The 22147-nt window shown below is 48.9% G+C and overlaps 1 protein-coding gene across 1 annotated transcript; it reads left to right on the top strand.

Moving 5' to 3' along the window:
• The first annotated feature begins 1104 nt into the window (after positions 1-1104).
• Positions 1105-21965, top strand: Dcaf4 (DDB1 and CUL4 associated factor 4). Its single transcript, XM_038337722.1, has 14 exons — positions 1105-1195; positions 5696-5792; positions 8206-8306; positions 8631-8788; positions 9634-9716; positions 11760-11862; positions 13309-13452; positions 14845-14894; positions 16017-16096; positions 17381-17479; positions 17607-17704; positions 18465-18638; positions 19100-19214; positions 20832-21965. Exons 2-14 carry the CDS (start codon positions 5704-5706, stop codon positions 21062-21064), a joined length of 1527 nt encoding a protein of 508 aa, XP_038193650.1. The 5' UTR covers positions 1105-1195; positions 5696-5703; the 3' UTR covers positions 21065-21965.
• Positions 21966-22147: the final 182 nt, after the last annotated feature.

The following is a 22147-nucleotide window of genomic DNA, read 5'->3' as shown; positions in this document are numbered from 1 at the left end:
TTCCCTGCCCCTGAGGCTGTTCTATAATCCCGTCCACCTTGCTAAAGCTTCCGAGTTCCACACGGCCAGTCCAACCAGTAGCTGAAACAGGCTTCCAGCTACCTAGTCTGTCGGTTTGGATTCCCCCACCCCCACCCCGCTCCCAATACAGTAAGATCAAGACTGTTAGTGGTCCCTATTCTGGTGGAAGATTCACCCCAATCCCTGGCACCCATATATACCCAAAATCTCTGGAATGCTCTGGTGGAAGTTCCACTCCAAGTCCCCTCCCCCATCTCTCTCCAAATCCTGCCGCATCTCAGAAAGCCCGCTAAATGACTACCCCTCCCCCAGAGATGCTCAAGACCTCTTCCACAGGGTATTTAAACTGTCGCCCAGAAAACAGACACGTGGTTTTTCGGTCTCTATTTCCCATCTCCTCTCTGGGAGGCTGGAAAATCATCAGGGAGCGTTTTACCCATTAAACCTGAGCTTTTTCTGATTCGGTTTGATTTGGTCTGATTTGGACTGCGTCGGGGGGGGGAGAGGTTTATTGGGGTGCAGAAACTTCAGTCCCCACCTAGCCTGGTCTATTTGAATCAGCTCTCCTCACACTACTCCCACTTCTGACTTATCACAAACTCATCTTCCTTGGGGTGGAAATATACTGCCTGTATAAAAAAAACTTTGGGCTGGAGATCACTGAATTAGAATATATTCTTGATTACTTGTTACTCTGCGGTCACGACGACTCTACCTAAATCCTTTTTCGCTTTCCTCCTCAGATTCTCCTTTGCTCTTTCCATAATACAATCATCTCTCCCCACAGCACATGAATGTTAACTCGAGCTTAAGTACCGGCCCTAAGCAGAAAATTTTTACAGTTAGGGTCTGCAGCAGGCGAAAGGACTCCCTCTGTTTGCCAAGACGGTGCCTGGAACTCCAGGGCGCAGGTAGCAACCTCCAGCCCCGCCCCAGCGCACGGAGCCCCTGCACGAGGGGCGAGAAACGAAGCGGAAGTACCAAGACCCGCCCTCCGTATAAGACCGCCCTTACTGGCATGGATAGGCAGAGGCCTGATCCAATGAGACGGCAGAGCCAGTCTCCTTCGTCCTATGGGCTACGTCAACACAGAACGTGAGGATTTTCCGGATCCTCGCACGCCTCTCTCTACTCCAGCCGGATTGTGCTGCGGCTGAGAGGACCGTCTGGGCAGGTAAGCTTGTTCCGATGCTTGGCGCGCTCGTGGGTGCTGAAGGAGGGTGTCGCTGTACCCAAACAGAGGCCGGGGAAGGCCAGGCTAAGAGCAGGAGGAATGAGCAAGTGAGACACGGTCGGAGTGGGCGTGGGCCCGGGCCTGGCGGGTCCTGCGGGGTCCTCAGGGTCACCTGCAGCGTCCCGTCTACCGGCCCAGGCCGTCGCCTTCATTGAGATTCGGGCCGTGGTGGAGCACCGGCCCAGTAGTACTTTTTGGTATCAAATTTTGGAAGAGGTTCTTGTTTTGGTTGTTGTTGTTTTGTGTTGCTTTATTATTATGTGTGGGTATATGGCTTGCGTGTGCGTGGACGCACGCACGCACGCACGCGCACGCGCTGCAAGCATGCCTGGTGTCCACGGAGGCGAAAAGAAGTCAGACAGATCCCATGGAACTGGAGTTACAGATGATGTAAGCCGCCATGCACGATCCTGGGAATCAAATTTAGGTCCTCCGTGCTCTTAACCACGGAGTCAAGTCTACACACACACACACACACTTTTTTTAAAGAGGCTTTTTTTTTTATTAGTATGTGTGTGGGTGTGTGCACTTACATGTCTGTTGGGAATCAAATTTAGATCCTTAGTACTCTTCACCACGGAGCCGTGTCTACACACACACTTTTTAAAAAAAGGCTTTTTTTTAAAAAATTAGTATGTGTGTAGGTCTGTGGAAAGTGGAAGAGACCAAATGTTTTAGACAGTTGAAGCTGTATGTAGTTGAAGACTGAGTTCCTATGTGTGCTGAGTATGGAACCAGAGTTTTCTGAAGAGCAGCAAGCGCTCTTAAATGCTGAGCCATCTCTCCAACGCTAGTGGTATCATTTTCGACATAGAGAGGTGGGCGGGGGGGGGGGGGGGGGCTTGTCTGAGGTTTTGTACAGGTTGGCATATGAAAGGGTTAGTAAGCCCTGGTGTGGACCAGCCTCCATCCCCAGCACACCAACTTGTGTGTTAGTGAGAAAGGCAGTCCTTCCACACCATTTCTTCAGCATCCGGGTGCATTTGTGGTCTCCATAGCGACCTTGAGGAACACAACATCCCTCCACTTTGGAGATCCACAGACGCAGCCTTGTGTGTGGAACAGGACAGTAAGGGGGTGGGGATAATAAACCCACATCCTGGAGAAGTCAAAAACCCCACTGTCTGGAAATCGAGTTGTAAATAACAATGGAAATTGAGGTGCTGTCCTATGGGTGATTGCACCCAGAGGTGTCGGGGACCCCCTCCTGTACCTTTAATGTGTCTTTGTCAGTTAGCTATTGTTATTTCTTTTTTTTTTTTATTTTTATTTTTTGGTCTTTCGAGACAGGGTTTCTCTGCAGCTTTAGAGCCTGTCCTGGAGCTAGCTTTTGTAGACCAGGCTGGTCTCGAACTCACAGAGATCCGCCTGCCTCTGCCTTCCGAGTGCTGGGATTAAAGGCGTGCACCACTACCGCCCAGCTAGCTATTGTTATTTCTGTAAGCCTCATTTCCATGCTGTAAAGTGTGGTTTGATTTTATTATTACCATGTAATGTTTTTGTGCATGTGGAGGTGGTTTTCCTTCTGTGGATTTCGGGGATGGAAGTAATAAGGATAGGGGTATGTGTGAGTGGATGCTGCCCTGAAAGGCCAGGAGGCTGTGTTGGATCACTTGGAACTGAGTTACAGGAGGTTTGAACCGCCTGATAGTGGGTGCTGGAAACCAAACTCAGATCTTCTTCAAGAGCAGCAAGTGCTCTTAACTGCAGAGCCATCTCTCCAGCCCTTTATTTTATTTTTTACACTGGACAGAACTCCCAATGAGCTATCTGCTTTTTCCCATTTCCCTCCTGGTTCATGGTCCATACTGTTGAGGGTGGAAACCTTATTGAAGGGGTCATTTTATGCTGGGTTCTACCGACCAGTGAGTGGCATTAGCATTTTGTGCCTTCCTATGTGCTAGGAATCTTACTGAATTTTCCTATGATTGCGTTATTTCTCTTACCTTATATATTTGATTTTTGTGTGTATAGTTGAGTGTGGTTGTGTGAAAGTTAGAGGACAACCTGAGGTGTCCTTTGTCACCTACCTTGTTGTTCATTGGGCTAGCTGACCTTGGAGCTTATAAGGTGTTTCCTGCCTCCATCTCCCATTTTTTACAGTAGGAGAGAAACTTTGTTCTGTGGATTCCAACCCATATGAGTGGCAAGTGCTTACCCTGTCTTTCCAGCCCTCACTGAATAGCAGAGCATGCTGTTATATAGTACATTTCCAAGGCTGTACAACCACTGTTACTGTATCATTCCCAAGTATTTTTGTCATTATCCCCAAACCCTAGGTCCTGCACCATGTGTTGGGGTAAAGTGGTGTAGTTCCGGGACCCCCAACTAAGGTGTCCCCCAGGTGCTCAGGGTTTGCTCCCCACCCATATGTACTGTTGCTCTCATAGGTGCTCCCAGCCGCAGGCTCTGGGATCTACTGCTTAGCCAGTGCTGCCCTGTACAGAGCCACAGTGAACCCAAGCCTTTTGCTAGGACCTACAACATGGGCAATACCGAGGCCAGGCCTAAAAGGTCCTGGAGGAGAGGACAGGCCGAATGTGGGCTGTTGGATCCTCAAACCACACACAAAGCCTTTAGTCTTCCCAACCAAGAGCAAGTGGTGGATCACAGCTGTCCATTAACTCCAGCCTCTTAGGCAGTCCCCCGTACTTGGCTCTGAATGGACCAAACTGCCCACAGGCTTCTCACGTGTCCCCTCCCCCCAGTCGTGTAGCCTGTCCACACAGGGATGTCACTCCTTGCTCTCCTGCTAGGATGTCAGTGGTGTCATGAGGTGGGGGCCACAGCTCTGCCCACTTCCCAGTGCCACGTTCAGTGCCTGGCGCACATTGCTTGTTCTGTAAATATAAAGCAGAGTACCTAGCTACAGATTTTGTTATTGTTTTGATTTGGTTTGGTTTTTGCTCACCAGTAATTTGCATGTAGTCAACTAGGTCAGTAGGTGCTAAGAATAAAAAAAAAAATTAGATCTCTTGCCTAGCATGCGCAAGGCCCTGAGGTCTCCAGCACTGTAGCTAAACAAAAAGGAATTCACATTCCAGACAGGAATATATAAGCAGCGTTTAAAATGGACAAATAAATGCAGATATAAAGCACAGTATGGATCTTGAGAGTGAACTTGCATTTCGGGAAAACATACTTTTCATCCTTGAATATGAGCTGGGTTTTTATTTTCTGGGTTGTTTTGTTTTGTTTTGTTTGTGTAAGGGGGTACTTTTTGTTTTTGAGGTTCTTGTAGCGCAGGTTGATCCCAGTCTCCCTGTATAATCCAAAGGATAGATAACCTTCAACATTCTTCCGTCCTGCTTACCTTGCCATGTTGAGGGTAACAAGAGTACCTAGCACCAGGCCTAAGTTTTCTTTTTACTTTATGTGTATGGGCGTTCTGCCTGCGTATATGTCCGTGTACTGTGTGCAGTAGGTGCTGGAAGAAGGCCTTGGTGTGTATGTGGTAGTCAGAGGACAGCTTGGAGTTGATTCTACCACTGGGTCCTGGTTCAGAGTTTCCTCATATTTGGTGAGGAGTACCCTTAGCACCCATTTGAGCAATCCACCAGCCCTCAGCTTTTTCTTTAATTATGTGCACGTGAGGGTGGGTGTCCTCCGGAGCCAGAAGGAACCTTGGATCCTCTGGAGCTGGAGTTAACAAGCGGTTATGAGCCACCTGATGTCAGTGCTGGAACCGACCTTCAGTGCTGCAAGAGCAATGCACGCTCTCATAACTGCTGGGCTCTTTCAAGAGTCTTACTCACTAAGCAGCCTTAGGCCGGCCTTAACTTAGTGACCTCACTGCCTCTGCCTTCCAAGTGCAGGAGACTCCCCACCTTTGACCCTAAGGAGCATTAGTTGCTAATGCAAGAGCATTTTTGCTGAATGCTGGGGATGGGGAAATCAAGACATTCAATTTGCATGTAGATCACTCTTCCAGAGTGTTTCTGTGGCTTTGGATTAGAGAGGGAGCACCAGCAGATGAAAGGGAGGCATCAGTGATGTCTCCAAGGAAGAATAACGTCAAGGTGAGGAGGGCATCTTGGAAAGGCACCGAGAAAGATGTTTCTTTCTTCAAGATGAGTAAGAATTCACAGAAAGCCCAGCAATTGGTGGCACAGGCTCTGAGTTCGAAGCCAGCCTGATCATTCTACAGAGCAAGTTCCAGGACTGCCAGGGCTACACAGAGAAACCCTATCTGGGGTTGTGGGGGAGGGGGGACGAAAAAGAATTTACACACGTGTTTGTGGAGCTGTGGAAAGAGTTAAGGTATTCATGTCTGATCACGTCTGTCACTGGTAGAAAGGGGCACTGGCAAAGTGCTAGAGGCGGATGTTTTAGGGAAGGCTTGTGTGGCAGCCCCACCAGTGACCATCATGAGCATGGTGGGGCTGCCAGAAATGGGAGAGCACACAGCTGGGGTGTCTGATGCTCTGATTTCTCTTCCAGGAGCAGAAATGGGTAGAAGCATCTGGCAGAGTAGGAGACGACGTGAGCGGAGCCAACAGCAGAGCCCTGCCTTGGGGCAGAGTGGCCCTAGTGAGAGGCAAGTGTCCAGGTCGGGAGCCAGTTTTGCCCAGTGCTGCTCTGCTGTCCAGTACAGTGCTCACACACACACATGCTTGCCTCTCAGAATGAGTCAGCAGTGAAGCCAGCAGGCTCGAAAGCTTGCCGTGTTGCCACCAGCCCACTGCTCCAGGGAGTGAGGGCACAGCCATGCTCTGTTTTGTGGTGACTGGCTTCTGACCAGAGTGCCAGCCGTAAGACTACTGGTAGTTTCCTGGCACAACTGGAGACCTGCTTTTCCATTTGGAGACGTGGGAGGAGCAAAAAACATTTCTGGGACGATTATCTAGTGGAAGTCCTGGAAAAGGATTTATAATGTAAAATATGCATGTTGCTTATATAGATGTATGTAGTATGTAGCATATTTACATAATATATGCAAATCTTTATGTGGACTACAAGGTTTTTTTGTTTTGGGGTGTGTGTGTGTCTGTCTGTCTATCTATCTATCTGTCTCTATATAGCTCTGATCGCTCTGGACCTCGCTTTGTAGACCAGACTGTCCTTGAACTCATAGTGCGTGCACCACCACCACCACCCCTCCCACCCCCCACCTCTGGCATACTGAATCTTCTATACAAATGTACACAGAGAAGAAAGCAGTGACTGCTGTGTGCCCGCTCATCTTAGACTATAGTTAAGTCCCTGTGTAACATTTTCCACATTTATTATCCTGCATGAAGGGGGTACAAACATCCTTGTCTCAGAACAAGAGCCCCCTGTCCCTGCCTGGCTTGGGTGAGGGCTCCCAGGACTTCTGACAATAGGAAGTCCTCATGCAGCCCTTGGGTTCACAGGTTGCTCCCTCTCTACAGTACACATGCCAGTTACAGATTCTTCCACGTTAGTCCTTCGTGTGTGCGTGTGCGCATGTGTACGTGCGTGCCATGACATACATGTGAAGGTGAGGGGAATCAGTTATTTCTTCACCATGTGAGTGAGTCCCCGGGATCTGAAGGGGCTCTGTCCTGTAAGCCACCCTGGCTTAACTGTATAAAAACCCTTAATAAGCTGCCTGGCCCTTGGAGCCCTCAGCACACAGTAGGTTTCACTGGGTGTAAATTTCTAATTTGGCCCATACTGTAGAAAGACCAGCACTATACCCAATGTTGGTATGTTTTGTTAGGAGAGCCACGGGTACTTTTGGGGCCCCAGGCCTTTCCCACAAGCCAAATTAGGTAGGAGGGTTGATCTCTGAGATCCCAGCTCAGTTTTGGCAGAGTGGCTTGGAAACCTGCTGGGCACAGCCACCTTCTGGGCTCTGTGCAAAGAAAATGGAGCAGCCGTCCTTGGATGAGAGAGACTAACGTTTGTCATGACACTTAATCCATCCTCCTGCTGATCACAGATGGGCAGAAGGAGAGAACATAATTTTCCTACAGCTGTGCACAGTGTCGGGATTGGTAGAACACAGGCTGCTGTTTGCTTCCCTCAGCCCAGCTTTGCAAACTTCCCTTTATCGTGTGTGGGGAGAAGGATTCTCTCAGGATTCTCACCCTGCATTTCAACCTGTCATTGCCACAGAGACCACAGTGGCTTCACAAATTCAGTGTGTTAGCCACACCTCCATCCTGATGTTATGGAGGAAATTACCTCTGTTCCCAGAATCCCAGCTTCTCCATCCATAAGGTAGTCTAGCCAGATACAATTTAAACTCTTCTGCTGCTGAAGCCAAGAGGAATGAAACTCATCTGACTTTGTAAGTGCCGCTGAGGATAGATAGCCCAGCTAGTAGCATTCTTACTGGCAAAGATGTCTGATTTTCTTTTCATCCTGGAAAATTCCGAAAGACCTCACAACATGCAAAATGCCCAAGCAAGCGAGGCGGTGGTGGCCTACACCTTTAATCCCAGCATTAAAGAGATAGAAAAGCAGGCGGTTCAAGGCCAGCTTGGTCTACAAGATATACTTCCAAGACAGGCTCCAAAGCAACACAGAAAAAAACTCTGTCTCGAAAAACCAAAAAAAAAAACAAAAAAACGCCCAAGTGAGAAGAGAAGGAATTCCTTTGACAGGTGCCATAAGAAGAAAGAGAGGCTGGCCCTTGCTTTAGCGTGTTTGCAGCAGGTGTCAGTGCTCCCCAAATAATCATAAAGGTCAGGTGATGGCTCAGACCTGCTCAGGTAGGACCTACAGTCAGACTGGGAACTGGACTAGGGGAATGGGCTCGTTTGATTCCCTGGGCCCCATGTTTAAAAGCCAGGTGTGGTATCATGTGCTTGCACTCCCCAACTATCCCTGGGCTCACCAGCCAGCCCCATCTATTTTGTGAGTTCCAGGCCAGTGAGAGATCCTGTCTCAAAAAGGTGGATAGCACTGAAGGATTGACACACAAGACTGTCCTTTGGCCTTCCTGAGCACACACACTCATTGTCACAACTGTACGCCAACAGGGACACCGCAGGGACATCGCAGAGCCCACAAGATTCTGGCCACCATGATGCTGAGGTCCCATCAACCTCATCCGGCAGAGCTGAAGAGTCGTCTGCACCAGGTAAGCAGTAATCTGGGTAGGATCCCTAGCCTGTTCTCATCCTGCCTCAAAGCAGACAGTGAGTCTTTCCTGACAGCCCTTCCTCAGCCAGGGCTTGGATGTGTCTCTGCACTTGTTTGTTGTGGGGTCGGGAGTCCGTTCTTGGCTTGAGGGAATTCTAAAAGCAAATTGATCTGCTGAAGGAAAGTGCCGGGTGTGGTGAATAATGATCCTGGGGCAGATGTTCTCCCCAGTACAGAACTCAGTGACTGGCTGTGACTCCCTCAACCAGCGGAACAGACACAGATTTTATTGGGTGGGTCAGTTGATTTCTTTTTCTTAAAGAACTTCCAGGCTTTTATTTTGACCCTGAAAAGAACCGCTACTTCCGTTTACTCCCCGGTCATAACAACTGCAACCCCCTCACGAAGGAGGGCATCTGCCACAAGGAGATGGAGAGCAGGCGGCTGCAGCTGCTGCACCAGGAGGACAATCAGAGAAAGGTGGGCTCTCACCCTTGGCACTCCAGCGTGTCCTCCGACAGCACCCACCTGCTACTGAACACAGGTGTCAACCAGACACCTGTGACACTCCACGTCAGTGTGCTGTCAGATACTCCCTGGCATGGAAATGATGAGGAAACCCCATTTACTACTCTTTTTCTTTCTTTCCTTATTTTTTATTGTTTTTATTGAACTATTTATTTTTCTCCACTCCCCTTCCTCACCTTCCCCTTTTACCCTTTTCCATGATCCCCACGCTCCCAGTTTACTCAGGAGATCTTGTCTTTTTCTACTTCCTATGTAGATCCATGTATGTCTCTTAGGGTCCTCTTTGTTGTCCTCCTGTTTGTTTGCTGACATAGACCATGGCATCTGGCCTTGCTCTACACATCAACCTATTGCCTATCAGTGAACCTAGACAGGTGTGGCACAGACTCTCCAACACAACCCACAAGCTGCCTTTGGCTTGGTTTTTCTTCCTACCAATGAGAGGAGATTTTTGAGAGAATACCATCAAATTTTATTCACCGAATTTCTGTCCATTTAATACCTGTTTCCTCACTGCGTCCTGTGGAACTAAATACCCCTGCTACCCAAACCACAGCACACATAATCTTCAGGGGCTTTTTGTTTTTGTTTTTTTGGGCAAGGGCTCATAAGCCAAACTGGAATTGAAAGTACTATATGTATCCGGGGATGACTTTGAACTGGGGTCCAGAATCCAGCTCCCCAATTCTAGAATTCCAGGTCTGTGCCACCATGGCTGCCTTCACTGACTGAATCTTCCTTTTGTTTTTTGTTTTTGGTTTGTTTGTTTGTGTCTTTTTTTTTCTCAATAAACTTAGAAAATTACCAGAATGGGATTTAACGCATCCTCCCTCCTTCGAAAAAACCAGCTGGGTCTTCTCAACATGACCAGTTATTGCCGGTAAGACAGTGCCTTATTTTGACTTGAATGTTCTCTCCTGTCCCTATTTCTGTAGCCCACCTTGTGCTACTCTGTGAGAAGTCTTCGTGGCCGAGGTCTTCGGCTCACTGGCTACTTTCTACATCTTTTTGGTTCTTCAAGACAAGGTTTCTCTGTAGCCCTGGCTGTCCTGGAACTCGCTTTGTAGACCAAACTGGCCTCGAACTCACAGAGATCCCCCTGCCTCTCGAGTGCTGGGATTAAAGGCGTGCATCATCACTGTCGGCCTCCTTTTTTAACGTAAGCCTGGTGACACATACCTTTAATCCCTGAACTCAGGATACAGATCCCCTGGGACTGGAGTTACAAACAGTTGTGAATTGCTGGAAATTGAACCCAAGCAATCTCTCTTCAGCCCTTCTGGGCTTGATCTCAGCCCTAACCCTGGTTTTATGGATCATACAAACCCTTCCTCTTCAACCAGCTGTGCCTTCTATTTTTTTTTTTTTTTCTTTTCCGAGACAGGGTTTCTCTGTAGCTTTTGGAGCCTGTCCTGGAAATAGCTCTGTAGACCAGGCTGGCCTTGAACTCACAGAGATCCACCTGCCTCTGCCTCTGCCTAGGATTAAAGGCATGTGCCACCACCGTCCAACTGCCTTCTACATTTTAAGCAGCTCTGAGTAACTGCTTCTCTCCTCAACAAGGGGTGGAGACTTCATTCCGTGAATGTCTTCTTTTGGGGGGGGGGGGCTTCAAGACAGGGTTTCCCTGTAGTTTCTAGAGCCTGTCCTGGAACTAGCTCTTGTAGACCAGGCTGGCCTCGAACTCAGAGATCTGCCTGCCTCTGCCTCCCGAGTGCTGGGATTAAAGGCGTGCGCCACCACCGCCCGGTTGGAGACTTCATTCCATATATGGTGACACATGGCATTGAGTGTGTATGTACCATCTTCATCAGAATGCTTGTGATGGGAGGCCAGGATGTAGCTTAGTGTAGTGCTGATCCACATGTCTGAATCAACACCCATCATTTTAAAAAACTATATCTTTGTGGTGGCTGCCACAGTTCTAACTAGATCTGGTGAGATAAGTTAACAGCTCCCTCCCATTTTCTAAAGAGGAAATTGAAGTTCAGAGTGGAGACTTGCTCCAGATGAAAACAAGAAACAGCCCCTGACCCTAACCCCTACACGCTTCCACCTCTCCATGTATGTTAGGGAGCCCAGTGCCCGCCTCAGGGAAGGCCAGCCGTGCAGGGGCAGCACACAGCCTTCTGTATCTTCCTCTCAAGAGGGAAGAGAGTCTATGCAGAAACGGCTCTTCTGCTTGTACTGTAGAGAAAACTGCTCTGGAAGGGGAAAGGGGCAGTGAGGGTGGCTGCACCCCTCTTCTAGTTCACCCTGCGCCCCTCAGCAGCGCATTCATCTCCCAGGCACAGTCTCATCCTAAGAGAACCTGTACTCGGTGACCGAGCGGGTCCGTCCAGAGTCTAACTAACTATGATTTGGGGAAGGGCTACTCAGTTGTTTAGCTGTCGTTAGCATTCTGTGTGAGTGATGTGGAGCTGAGTGTGGGAAAAGGCAGAGACCCAGGTGTTTGCCTTTTTTATCAATTGTTGAGACATGACCTCCTTGGCTATGTTGCCTAGACTGGCCTTAAAATTCTGCACTTCTTGACCTCTGAGTTCTAAGCCAGCCTGATCTACAGAGCGAGTTCCAGGGCATCCAGGGCTGCACAGAGAAACTGTCTCAAAAAAACAAAACAAAAAAAAAAAACCAATTCTTAGGCTGGAGAGATGGATCAGTAGGTTAAAAGCTTTGGCAGCTCTTCCAGAGGCCCTGAGTTCAATTTCCAGCAACCACACGGTGACTAACAGCCATCTGTAATGGGATCTGATGCCCTGTTCTGGCATACCTGCAGATAGAGCACCATATGCATAAAATAAAAAATCTTTAGAAAAAAATCATCTTCCCTCAGAGGTGATTCTACAGAAGTGCACCCCAGCATCAGACTGAGGGCATGACTGTGGTGTCCATGCCCTCCCTGCATTTCTGTTTCCCTCTTCAGTTTATCCCATGAGCTGCGGGTGAGCTGCATGGAGAGGAAAAAGGTAGATATTCAGAGCTCAGATCCTTCTGCTCTGTCAAGTGACCGGTTTAACTTCATCCTGGTAAGTGACACGTGTCTGTGTGCTCAGGTGCGGCTGCCACTCCTGGCTTATTGTGAGTGTTCACTAGGCCTGGCTAAGTGTGTGTGTGTGTGTGTGTGTGTGTGTGTGTGTGTGTGTGTGTGTGTGTGTGCGCGTGCGCGCACACACATACTACTCTTTAGTCCTGTCCTGTGACATAAAGCCTGGGTCTAGCCACATGCTAAGAACAGGATCTTTTCTCTCCCTGGTTGTGGTGTGTGCAGCTGAAAAGGTGCACAGTGTGAGCAGGATCCATGTGCCAGCAGCTGCAGCACAGTGGGTTTCTTTGCTCAGTGCCCCTGACCATAGTGGCAGGGCCCTCTGTATATACCTCCATCACATTGATTGTAGGAAGTGGAACGTCTCTACTGAGACGTGGGCTGGATGGCAATTAAGGCCAACTACTGGAGTCCGAGGACAGTGAACCATTGTCAGGGAGCCAGAGTGTACGCTGCACATAAAGGATCCTTCCTGGAGACCAAGGGGAAGCCTGGGAAAGTGAGGCTAGGCCATGGAAGTAGTGATCTGCTAGCGGGATGGGAGACCAAAGCCTCGGAGTGACCCTTGAGGCTGATGTTGAGACCTCCTATCCATGAAAGGAGTGCAGGGATTCAGGCCCCGATTCCCCGCTGCTGCAGCCCTTCTAATGGCACTGTGATTCGAATCCATAGATACTTAGCTACAGTGGGTCCCTGCGTGCCCCTCCCTGGCACCAGTCTTCTGGTGCTGGTGCCTTTGGTAGAGAGTCTCCCTGACACCCAGCGTCACGTTCGACTGTTTGGCTTATGGCCAGAGGGCTTGGAAGGCAGTTTTTCACATTTGACTCCGCTAGTAGGTTCATCCAGGCATGTTAATTAACTCTTCAGGCTTGCAGAGTAGGGGGAGTTCACCTATGTGCGTGTGCGTACAAGCACCTGGTTACATATTTTTTTTTAGAAAAGATAAATATGGAGATTTTAGTTTGAAATAAGTGTTGTGTTTTGTTTAGAGTTCTATTGGCAGGGGAGTTTTGAGGCTTTTTGGGACAAGGGAACTGTGTGCCACGGGCTGGCCTAAAACTCAGTTCTCCTGCTTTAGTTAGTTTCCTAAGTGTTGGTATTACAGGCACTATGTTGTATTTTTAAATAGAGCAGGATCTCCCTATGTAGCTGAGAGGTTCGTGATAGAACTCAGCAGTTCATGGCTTTCATGGTGGGATGTGGTATGGTCCTCTGGGCCAACATTAAGATCCTCCCAGACTCAGTTCTGAGGTGCTCACTGAGGACACCAGATTTCCTGGCCACACACTGTCTTTACCTTCTTCATCCATGCATCAGAAATGACAGGGCAGACTCTGAGCTAGGTCCCTGCCATATTCTGTCACGGAGAGGAGCTTAGGCAGCCACATGGCTCAGCCTGGGAGATCGTTCATAGCCTGTTTCCCTCCAGGCAGATACTAGCAGTGACCGCCTCTTCACAGTGAATGATGTCAAAATTGGAGGTTCCAAGTATGGCATCATAAACCTGCAGGGTCTGAAGTCCCCCACGTTCAAGGTGCACATGCATGAGAACCTCTACTTCACCAACAGGAAGGTAGGTCCTGCCGCTCCAGCCTTGCAGCTTGCTCGCCTTTGGGCCTAGGGCTCAGCTGTAGTTGCCTACATTCAGAGAGGGAAAGGAGCTTTATGGAGAACGCAGGAAGAGCTCTCTCACCTGAGGAACAAATGGCTTGCTAGTGCCTGAGGGCCCACAGGAAAAGGGAGAGAGATTTAGTTGAGGTGGGTGGGGTGCGCCTTCACTGGCCATCAGGGCGTCCTTTTCTGAAGGGTCAGAACTGATGTGAGGGGGCGTGGTCCCTGGAATGTGGGCTGCAGTGATCGTAACCTGGATGGAGCCCTCCTCTGGGCACCACACGTCAGGTGCTCTCTGACCAGTAGCATCCGAGAGGCTGTGACTTCCTGTTCAACAGGGACATGAGCCACAAGGTTGAAAATGACTCAGGTGGAGTAGCTAGAATCTCTGCACCAGATGGCTGAGACTGGAGGGTTGCCGTTTGCTTACAGTTAGCCTGAGCTACACAGTGGGCCTAGCTATATTTTCTTTCCTGTCTCAGAGGAGGCAGAAAGGAACAAAAGAAAGAATCCCCTGCTGGGTGAAGCAGGATGCAGCACACCTCTGGTTAAGAGTAAACTCATCTCCTGGCCCTGTAAATTAGATGAGAAAATGCAGGTCTGCCTTAGGGGTAAGGGTAGCATGGGACCCTCCCTGGTGTGTAAGGGCTGAAGAAGTTTGCTTCCTTCCTGTACCTAAGTCCCAACATGTCTGAACAGGGAGACCCACTGTCCTCAGGATGACTCTTCCAGCCTATTTTAAGAGCAAAACCTGAAAAAAGAAATCCCATGTCAACCTCTCTAATGCTATAACCCTTTAATACATGCCCTTATGTTGTGGTGACCCCCCAACCATAAAATTATTTTGTTGGTATTTCATAAATATAATTTTGCTATTATGAATCATAATGTAAATATCTGATATGCAGGATATCTGTGACCCCTGTGAAAGGACCACATGACAGCCCTCCCAAAGGGGTCGTGACTCCCAGGTTCAGAACCTCTGGATTACGGGTTAACTTAGTAATAAAGTGCTTGCCTAGCGTGTTCAGAGCTTTGAGTATAGTCTCAATCCTGCAAGGGGCGGCTGGAAGGGTCATGTGTTTCTTTTTTAATTTTAAGGGGTGTGTATGTACGCATGCATATACACACACATACATGTGCATGTATCTGTGTGTGTCCAAAAGACACAGGATCTTCTGGAGCTGGAGTTACTGGGTGTGGGAACTGGGACCCAAACTCAGGTCATCTATAAGATCAGCAAGTGCTGTGCCATCTCTCCAGCCCTAAAAGCCATTTTCTAGAAAAGCATTTGACCATTATTCCCATGTGCGGCAGTCAACCTAGTCTCTCTCTTTCCCTGCTTCCTCTCCAGGTGAACTCTGTGTGCTGGGCCTCACTCAGTCACTTGGATTCCCACATCCTGTATCCTTTAACCCGTGATAGGTCTAGTGCACAACCATAACCTGATATGGACCTAAGCATCTGTGGAGATGGCAGAGGGGGAACGTTCTGTACCCTTGTATCACTTTCTGGACAAAGATGATACCTGGGTCCAGAGCAGGGTGTCTTCATAAGCAACTGAAGTTCAGAGTTGACTGTTGACTGGGTGATAATGAAGTTCCTATGTGCCAGACATCTTGGACTTGGTGTATAATTTCTAGAAACAGCATTGGACCCCAGGAAGCCTAACTCCAGACCCTGACCCAGCATCCCTGCCAGGGGAGTTAGTACTTTGGTGAAGAAGTAAAGTGAAAGGGATTAGCACAGTCCTAAGATGGTACCCAGCTGTGAGGCGGAGCGAGAAAGTTGTGACTAGGGGGACACTGAGGAAGGCAGTGAGGGAAGTACCTTGTTGTTGTTTTTGGTTTGTATGTTTGTTTGTTTTGTTTTTTCGAAACAGGGTTTCTTTGTAGCTTTGGAGCCTGTCCAGGAACTAGCTCTTGTAGACCAGGCTGGCCTTGAACTCACAGAGATCCGCCTGCCTCTGCCTCCCGAGTGCTGGGATTAAAGGTGTGCACCACCGCTGCCCGGCAAGGGAAGTACTTTGACACTGAGCACAAGACTATATCACAGACCTGTGCCTTTAGAACTCACTGGTTTCTGGCCTCTCAGCAAGCCAATAAGGCTTAGCTCTGGAAACACAGTAACCTACTGGGATTGCCACCTGGGCTTTCTCTGTAAGATTTAACACACAATCATGACACTTGTCATTATTCATTCCACAGCTGATGAGTTCTTAAGCTTATGTGCTGTCATTGAACTTGAGACTTAGTTCCTCGTGTGCACAGGGAGATACATGTGCAGACATGTTACACCCTGGCCTCCCACAAACTCGCTTTGCTCTGAAAACCCTGGGTCTCTGGTGGATTTCCGGGGACCAAGAGCTCTTAACTGACATGTCGTGACATGTTCCTGAAGAAACTGAGACCGGATGTGGGAAATGTAAAAAGCGCTGTATCTGGACTTCCTGAAACATGCTGATGGCCATTTTCTCCCCGAGGAGACCCTGTCCATTACGGCCTATCCTTAACAGATTTTTTGCAGGCTGTGCCTCATGGGCCTTGCAGAGACACCAGGCTGTGCCACCCTGCTCCCAGCATCACTGTTTGTTGGTAGTCACCAAGGTATGACAAAGTCCTTTCCTTTGTCTTGAGGAAGGCCTGTGTCCTCTGTCTCCTTGGGGGGTCCAAGCTGGGTGACCCCAGTTCAGCATATGGGATGGGATGGGCTGTGGGAGGGTTCCCAGAGCCTGCCCCAGGAACAGTGCATTTTAGAGTTTGCTGCCTTTTATAAAGCCTTTGAGATCATTTCGGCAACAGAACAAAGTACCCGTGATAAAGTTCACATGATCAGCCAGCACAAGACGTCAGGACACTGGGTTGAGCTGCCCGTAGCGACCATTCAGAGGGCTTTGGTGGTTAAGCTTCCGAGTGTAGTAGCCGTGCTGGCTGGCTGGATGCAGTTTGATTGCTCCTTCTGGTAGACCTCTGCGTGTGTGCGGTGTGCAGACGTCAGGCAGAGCTGGCCCAAAGCACAGCTATCCCGTTCCTACATTCAAGCATATTGCTTGACCTCTGAGATGGAGGCAGTGCCTACCCCAGCAGGTTCCTCGTGGAAGTAGATGAGGCCATGTGCCTGTCGGGACCTCGCTGCCCAACAGATTTGTGGGGCATGTATCTTACCATTTTACAGAGGAGGACAGGCCAAATTTGGCCCCACAGAACTAGTTTTTCAGTATTAGAAGTCTTGATATTAATTCCCTTAGGGAACGATATGAAGTAAGAGTAGAAATCAGAAAGGGATGTGGGGAGCCTTCCGGGATACTGGTATGTCTTAGCTCCTAGTTGGAGTGGTGGGAACATGTCTGTCAATTCATAGTTTTCATTGTTTGACTTGAGCACGCTGTTGGTGTTGGGACAAGGATTGAAGCCACATTTCCTGTGATGCCACACCACCCTGTAACAGCTGTTAGCACTATGAATGCCACAGTCTGGACTGAGGACACGAGTTGCTCCCAAATCATTCTCGAGTTACCACAAAATCCAGTAAAGGTCCCTGTCTTGGTCCTAGAGTTGTGAAGGCTGGGAATTCAGCAGCACGTGCCAGCCTCTGGGGAGGGCAATCCATTAAGTGCTGATGTCTTTCTACTGTAAGTTCACCATTACCACTTTGGAGGCCCATCTACATGAGCTTACCAGATCCTCATCACTTCCCAAAGGCTCCATCCCTGAAATTCTTGGGCATTTGACTTGGGGTGGTTGTTGCAAATCTGGACTCTGGGAGACATCCAGACCCCAGCTGGCCTCTGAGCCGCTTCTCCCAGTGATGTCCCAGATGTGGTGGTTGCGAGCCTGGTTACATGGAGAGGCGCTACTGGGCCTGGACAGCAGCCCTGTTTTCCTTTGCAGGTACAGACCAGCCTGGCATGCTCTGCAGTTTCCGGATCCCTGGCGCCTGGTCCTGTGCCTGGTCCCAGAACATCCACGTAGATAACTGCTTCAGTACAGGTGAGCCCTGGCCACAGCCCTAGGTGTCGAGTAGAGAGCTCCACAGACCTGAAGGTCCCACTCAGCGATCCTCTCCCCAGACTGCCAGCGTCTCTGACCTCTGGAACCCATTTCTTGTCTCCACAAGGTTTGTCTAGGAGGGTCCTGTTGACCAACGTGGTGACAGGACACCGGCAGTCATATGGGATCAGCAGTGATGTCTTGACTCAGCAATTTGCAATGAAGGTTGGTTGGATCAGGAAGGGTATAACAGAACGTCCCCAGATTGATGTGTTTGTGGGAGTCAAACTGGGTTTCCCTGGTGTAGCATCTGGGCCACCATTTTTACAAGAAAAAAAGGCCTGGGAATGATCAGTGGGTATTTTGTTTGTTTGTGTTTTTTTTTTTTTTTTTTTTTATTGGTTGGTTGGTTTGATTTGATTTGGTTTACTTGAAGCCATGGCTGGCCTGGAACTCACTTGTAGGCCAAGCTATCTTAGAATTTGAGATCCCTCTGTCTCAGCCTGCAGAGTGCTGAGATTAAAGGTATGTGTAATGCCGCCATGCCCAGCAGGGTTTGTTTGTTTGCTTGCTTGCTTGTTTACTAAGACAGGGTTTCTCTGTGGAGCCTTTGCTGTCCTGCAATTCACTCTGTAGACCAGGCTGGCCTCGAACTGGCAGATCTCTGAATCTATAGAGCGAGTTCCAGGACAGTCAGGGCTACTTAGAAATACCTTGTCTCAAAGAAAGAAAGAGGGAAGGAGGGAGGAAGGAAGAAAAGCCTGAGGGTCGGACAGTGGAGCTACCTCCAAGCACTTAGAGGCTCACCACAAGGTGGACACTGGAAAAAACACAGGGTCCATGTCTTCTACCCACTCACAAAAACTCAGCCTCCATTCTTAATCCACTGAGACCCAAACTCCTACCAACCCTAATGCCAGGCAGGACACACCCTTCCATCCTTAGGCGCAGGTGGTAAAACTGGGCACTGACCCTCTCTCCACAGACTCCCTTACTGTTTAATGGCTGCCGTTCTGGGGAGATCTTTGCCATTGACCTACGTTCTCCAAATCAAGCCAAAAGCTGGAAGGCCATGCACATTTTCCATGACTCAGCAGTGACATCTGTGCGGGTCCTCAAGGAAGATCAATACCTGATGGCATCAGACATGGCCGGAAAGGTAGGAGGCAATCCTGACTGCCAGCCTCTAAGAGACCCTGGTACCAAGACACTGGGATGGGAGCCATCCTAAAGTTCTTTTGCTGCTCCACATGAGCTTAGTCTTGCCTAGATAGAAGTGTAGAAGCGATTAGGGGTGCTGGGGTGCTGAAGTCCTGAGTTCAATTCCCAACAACCATGTAGTGGCTCACAACTATCTTCAGTGAGATCTGGTGTCGTCCTCTGCCCTGCAGGAGGAACACTGTATACATAATAAATAAATAAATCTTAAGAAAAATAATAAAGTGCAGAAGAGCCTCTAGTTCTGTGATTTGATGAACTCAAGCTTTAGGAGTTAGAGGTCTCAGTCTCCACATTCTGAAAAGGCCACTGAAGATCACCTCATCCTCCCAGCTACATACCTGGTAGTCGCTGAGTTCCTGCTAGGCCCTTCCCAAGTAACCCCTGTGCTCTCTCTCCCAGATCAAGCTGTGGGACCTGAGGGCCACCAAATGTGTGCGGCAGTATGAAGGTCACGTGAATGAGTATGCCTACCTGCCCCTGCATGTGCATGAGGAGGAAGGAATTATGGTGGCAGGTGCGTGGGGAACGGGAGATCCCATCCGTTAAATGCTGTGAGGGCTCTCGCCTCTTAAACAGCAGAGGGAAAAGTAGTAAAACTAGCACTGAATAATAAGAATTATGGGCAGCTGACAGCATCACCTCAGAAACAGTCAAGTGATGAACATCAAAACACAGCAGGTGGGGGTGGAGCTGGAGGTCGGGCCTCTGAGTCACAGGATTCCATCAGGCATCATCTTGTCCAAACGCTGCCCCATCCTGCTCATATTCCTGTTAGAGGATGCTGAGATCCTGGCCTTTTAACATTACCCATGATCTATAGGAGAACTGCAGCTGTCTGGCCACTAAGCCCCCGAGGGAGTTAAAGTAACTAAAGATTGTACTGTTTCCAGGCCACAGCACAAAAACCAATGTTTCTGTGTATGGAACTATAGGCCCTTGACATGTTCTCAGTCTTCTTGAAGGCTCACGTATGCTAATGTCCCTGCAGACAGCACACATTCCCTGTTAAATTCTTGGTTAAGCAGCTTCACAGTGCTAGGACTTTAGATGTACAAAAGATAAGCCTTGCTGAGAGCTAGGCACATGTTACAAGGAGGGCCTGCTTGTTGGGGTTTTCTGTCCTGCCCTGTTCCCACAGCCGGTAAATCCCAAAGAAAATCAACACAGAGGTCTATATAAGTTGGGGTTTCTGTCCTCCCACCAGGTCCCACAGCCATCTAGCCACAAAGAAAATCACACAGAGATTACATAAGTTATAAACTGGTTGGCCTATTAGCTCAGGCTTTGTATTAGCTCTTATAACTTATATTAGCCCATTATTCTAGTATATGTTAGCCACATGGCTCAGTATCTTTTTCAGCAGGGCAGGTCACATCCTGCTTCTTCGGTGTCTGAACAGAACTGGGGAGGAATGGGCTTCCTCCTTCCCAGAATTCTCCTGATCTCATTGCCCCACCTCTATTTCCTGTCTGGTTGTCCCACCTATACTTACGGCCTGGCTGCTGGCCAATCAGCGTTTATTTAAAACATGACTGACAGAATATAGGCAATTCTCCCGCACCAGGCACAAGTGTCTGCACAGCTTCCGAAGCAAACCCCATACTCCAAGTGCATCCTCTGCTGAGGCACACTATGGTTCTACAGTCACTAAGTGCTCAATTGAAATCTGATTGCTGAAGCCCCTACAGATCTCTAGGAGCACAGAGTATCTCGGGTGCCACAACCCATGGTGTCCCGTGCCACATAGCTCAGAACTAGGAGTCCTGCAGACTTAACTTGAAATCTTCAACCAGAAATAGCTGTCATCTCCTCTGCCAGGATGTAACAAAGTTGAGAGATCTTCCTGGTTAGTTCATCAGAAGGAACCCAGCTGCTTGGCATCTAGATCAGGTGGGCTGGACTTCCACCTGAGAAGAATCCCTACCCATGAGCCACTGCTGTGTGACAGCCAGTGTAGCCTTGTTACTCCGCACACCTGCAGCTACAGACCAACTCATGGTCTTAATTTTAAGAATAGATTAGTATAAATACCTCCCACCTTGGGTTTGTGTTTGGGCCTGAGAGGTCCTAAGTGCGTGTCTTCATGTCTTTGCACACTCTGACTTGCTGTGATGTCTTCCCTCTTTCCTAGTGGGCCAAGACTGCTACACAAGAATCTGGAGCCTCCATGATGCCCAGCTGCTCAGAACCATACCTTCCCCGTGCCCCACCGCCAAGGCCAACATTCCTAGTGTGGCCTTTTCTCCTCGCCTTGGGGGTCTCCGGGGATCCCCAGGGTTGCTCATGGCCGTCCAGCAGGACCTTTACTGTTTCTCCTACAGCTCATTCTGTCCAAGCGATCTGGAGGAAGGCAGGTGGGAGTGAATGGCAGCTTCCGTTTCTAGTGAGGACTTTTTAAATGGTGCTTGATGTATTCAGATGTTATCTTTCTAGCTTGCGGGCAGTGCAAAATGGTTGGCTCAGCTGTTCAGAGCATTGGCTGCAGAGGACCTGAGCCCTATTCCCAGCACCCACAGCAGCCCACAACTGTCTTCAACTCCAGTTCCAGAGAAGCCAACACCCTCTTCTTCCCCTGGACCAGGCATGCATGTGTAGACGTAACATGCAGGCAGAATACCCATATACATAAAGTATAGTTTTATTCCAATCAGCATATATGGAATAACTTCAGTAAAGCAGCGGTTAAATTGTGGCCTCGGAGCATGAAATAAAAGGCCTTGTCATGAGAGGTATTTACTGGCTTTTCCTATTGCCTTCCTTAGAGACTTTACCCCTTCACTGGCTAAACAGACTATGGAACGAAGATTGGCCAAACAAATGCAGGCCCTGGAGCCAGGCATGGGGGTACAAAGGGAGCGGCGGGCATGGCTTTGTGTCTGAGGACTCACTGGCTTTGAAGCCATTACACACTGCCTTCTCAGACAGTGTCAGTGAGTCCTGGAGTCTTCTGTTACTGTGCAAGGCATTAGAAGGGGAAGATGGAGTCAGAGAGGCAGAGGCAGGCAGGTCTACAAAAAAGCAAAAAAAAAAAAAAAAAAAAAAAAAAAGGGTGGGAAGATGGAGCTTTTCAAGTGCTCTGGCTCCAAACAATCCTCGTGCCTTCTTGAGTTTTCCAGGATGGAAGGGACAGCAGCTTCTGTTACAGTGACTTGAGTGTCAGTTCTAAAGCCCAAGACCAAATTTGACTTTTTTATGATCTTGGAACTGCAGTTTATGAATAGTGTTAAAGTCCTTTCTACCAACCAATAAAGTAAAAAGAGGTGTGTGTGCGTGTGTGATGTGCTATTTCTGCATCTGAATCAGCTTTCACTCCCTTCAGCTGGGGAAGCATGCGTCTGCCCAAGGAAATCCCTATGAGCTTGCCAACTGGGCAGAGACCGAGGCCAGCTTTCATAGCTTGCTGGAGACCAGGTTGCTCTCCGACCCCACTGCCGTGCTCTGCTCGTG

The sequence above is a fragment of the Arvicola amphibius genome, chromosome 7 (genome assembly GCF_903992535.2).
Source record: "Arvicola amphibius chromosome 7, mArvAmp1.2, whole genome shotgun sequence".
Taxonomy (NCBI): Eukaryota; Metazoa; Chordata; class Mammalia; order Rodentia; family Cricetidae; genus Arvicola; species Arvicola amphibius.
This window is presented reverse-complemented; position numbering and strand designations above follow the sequence as displayed.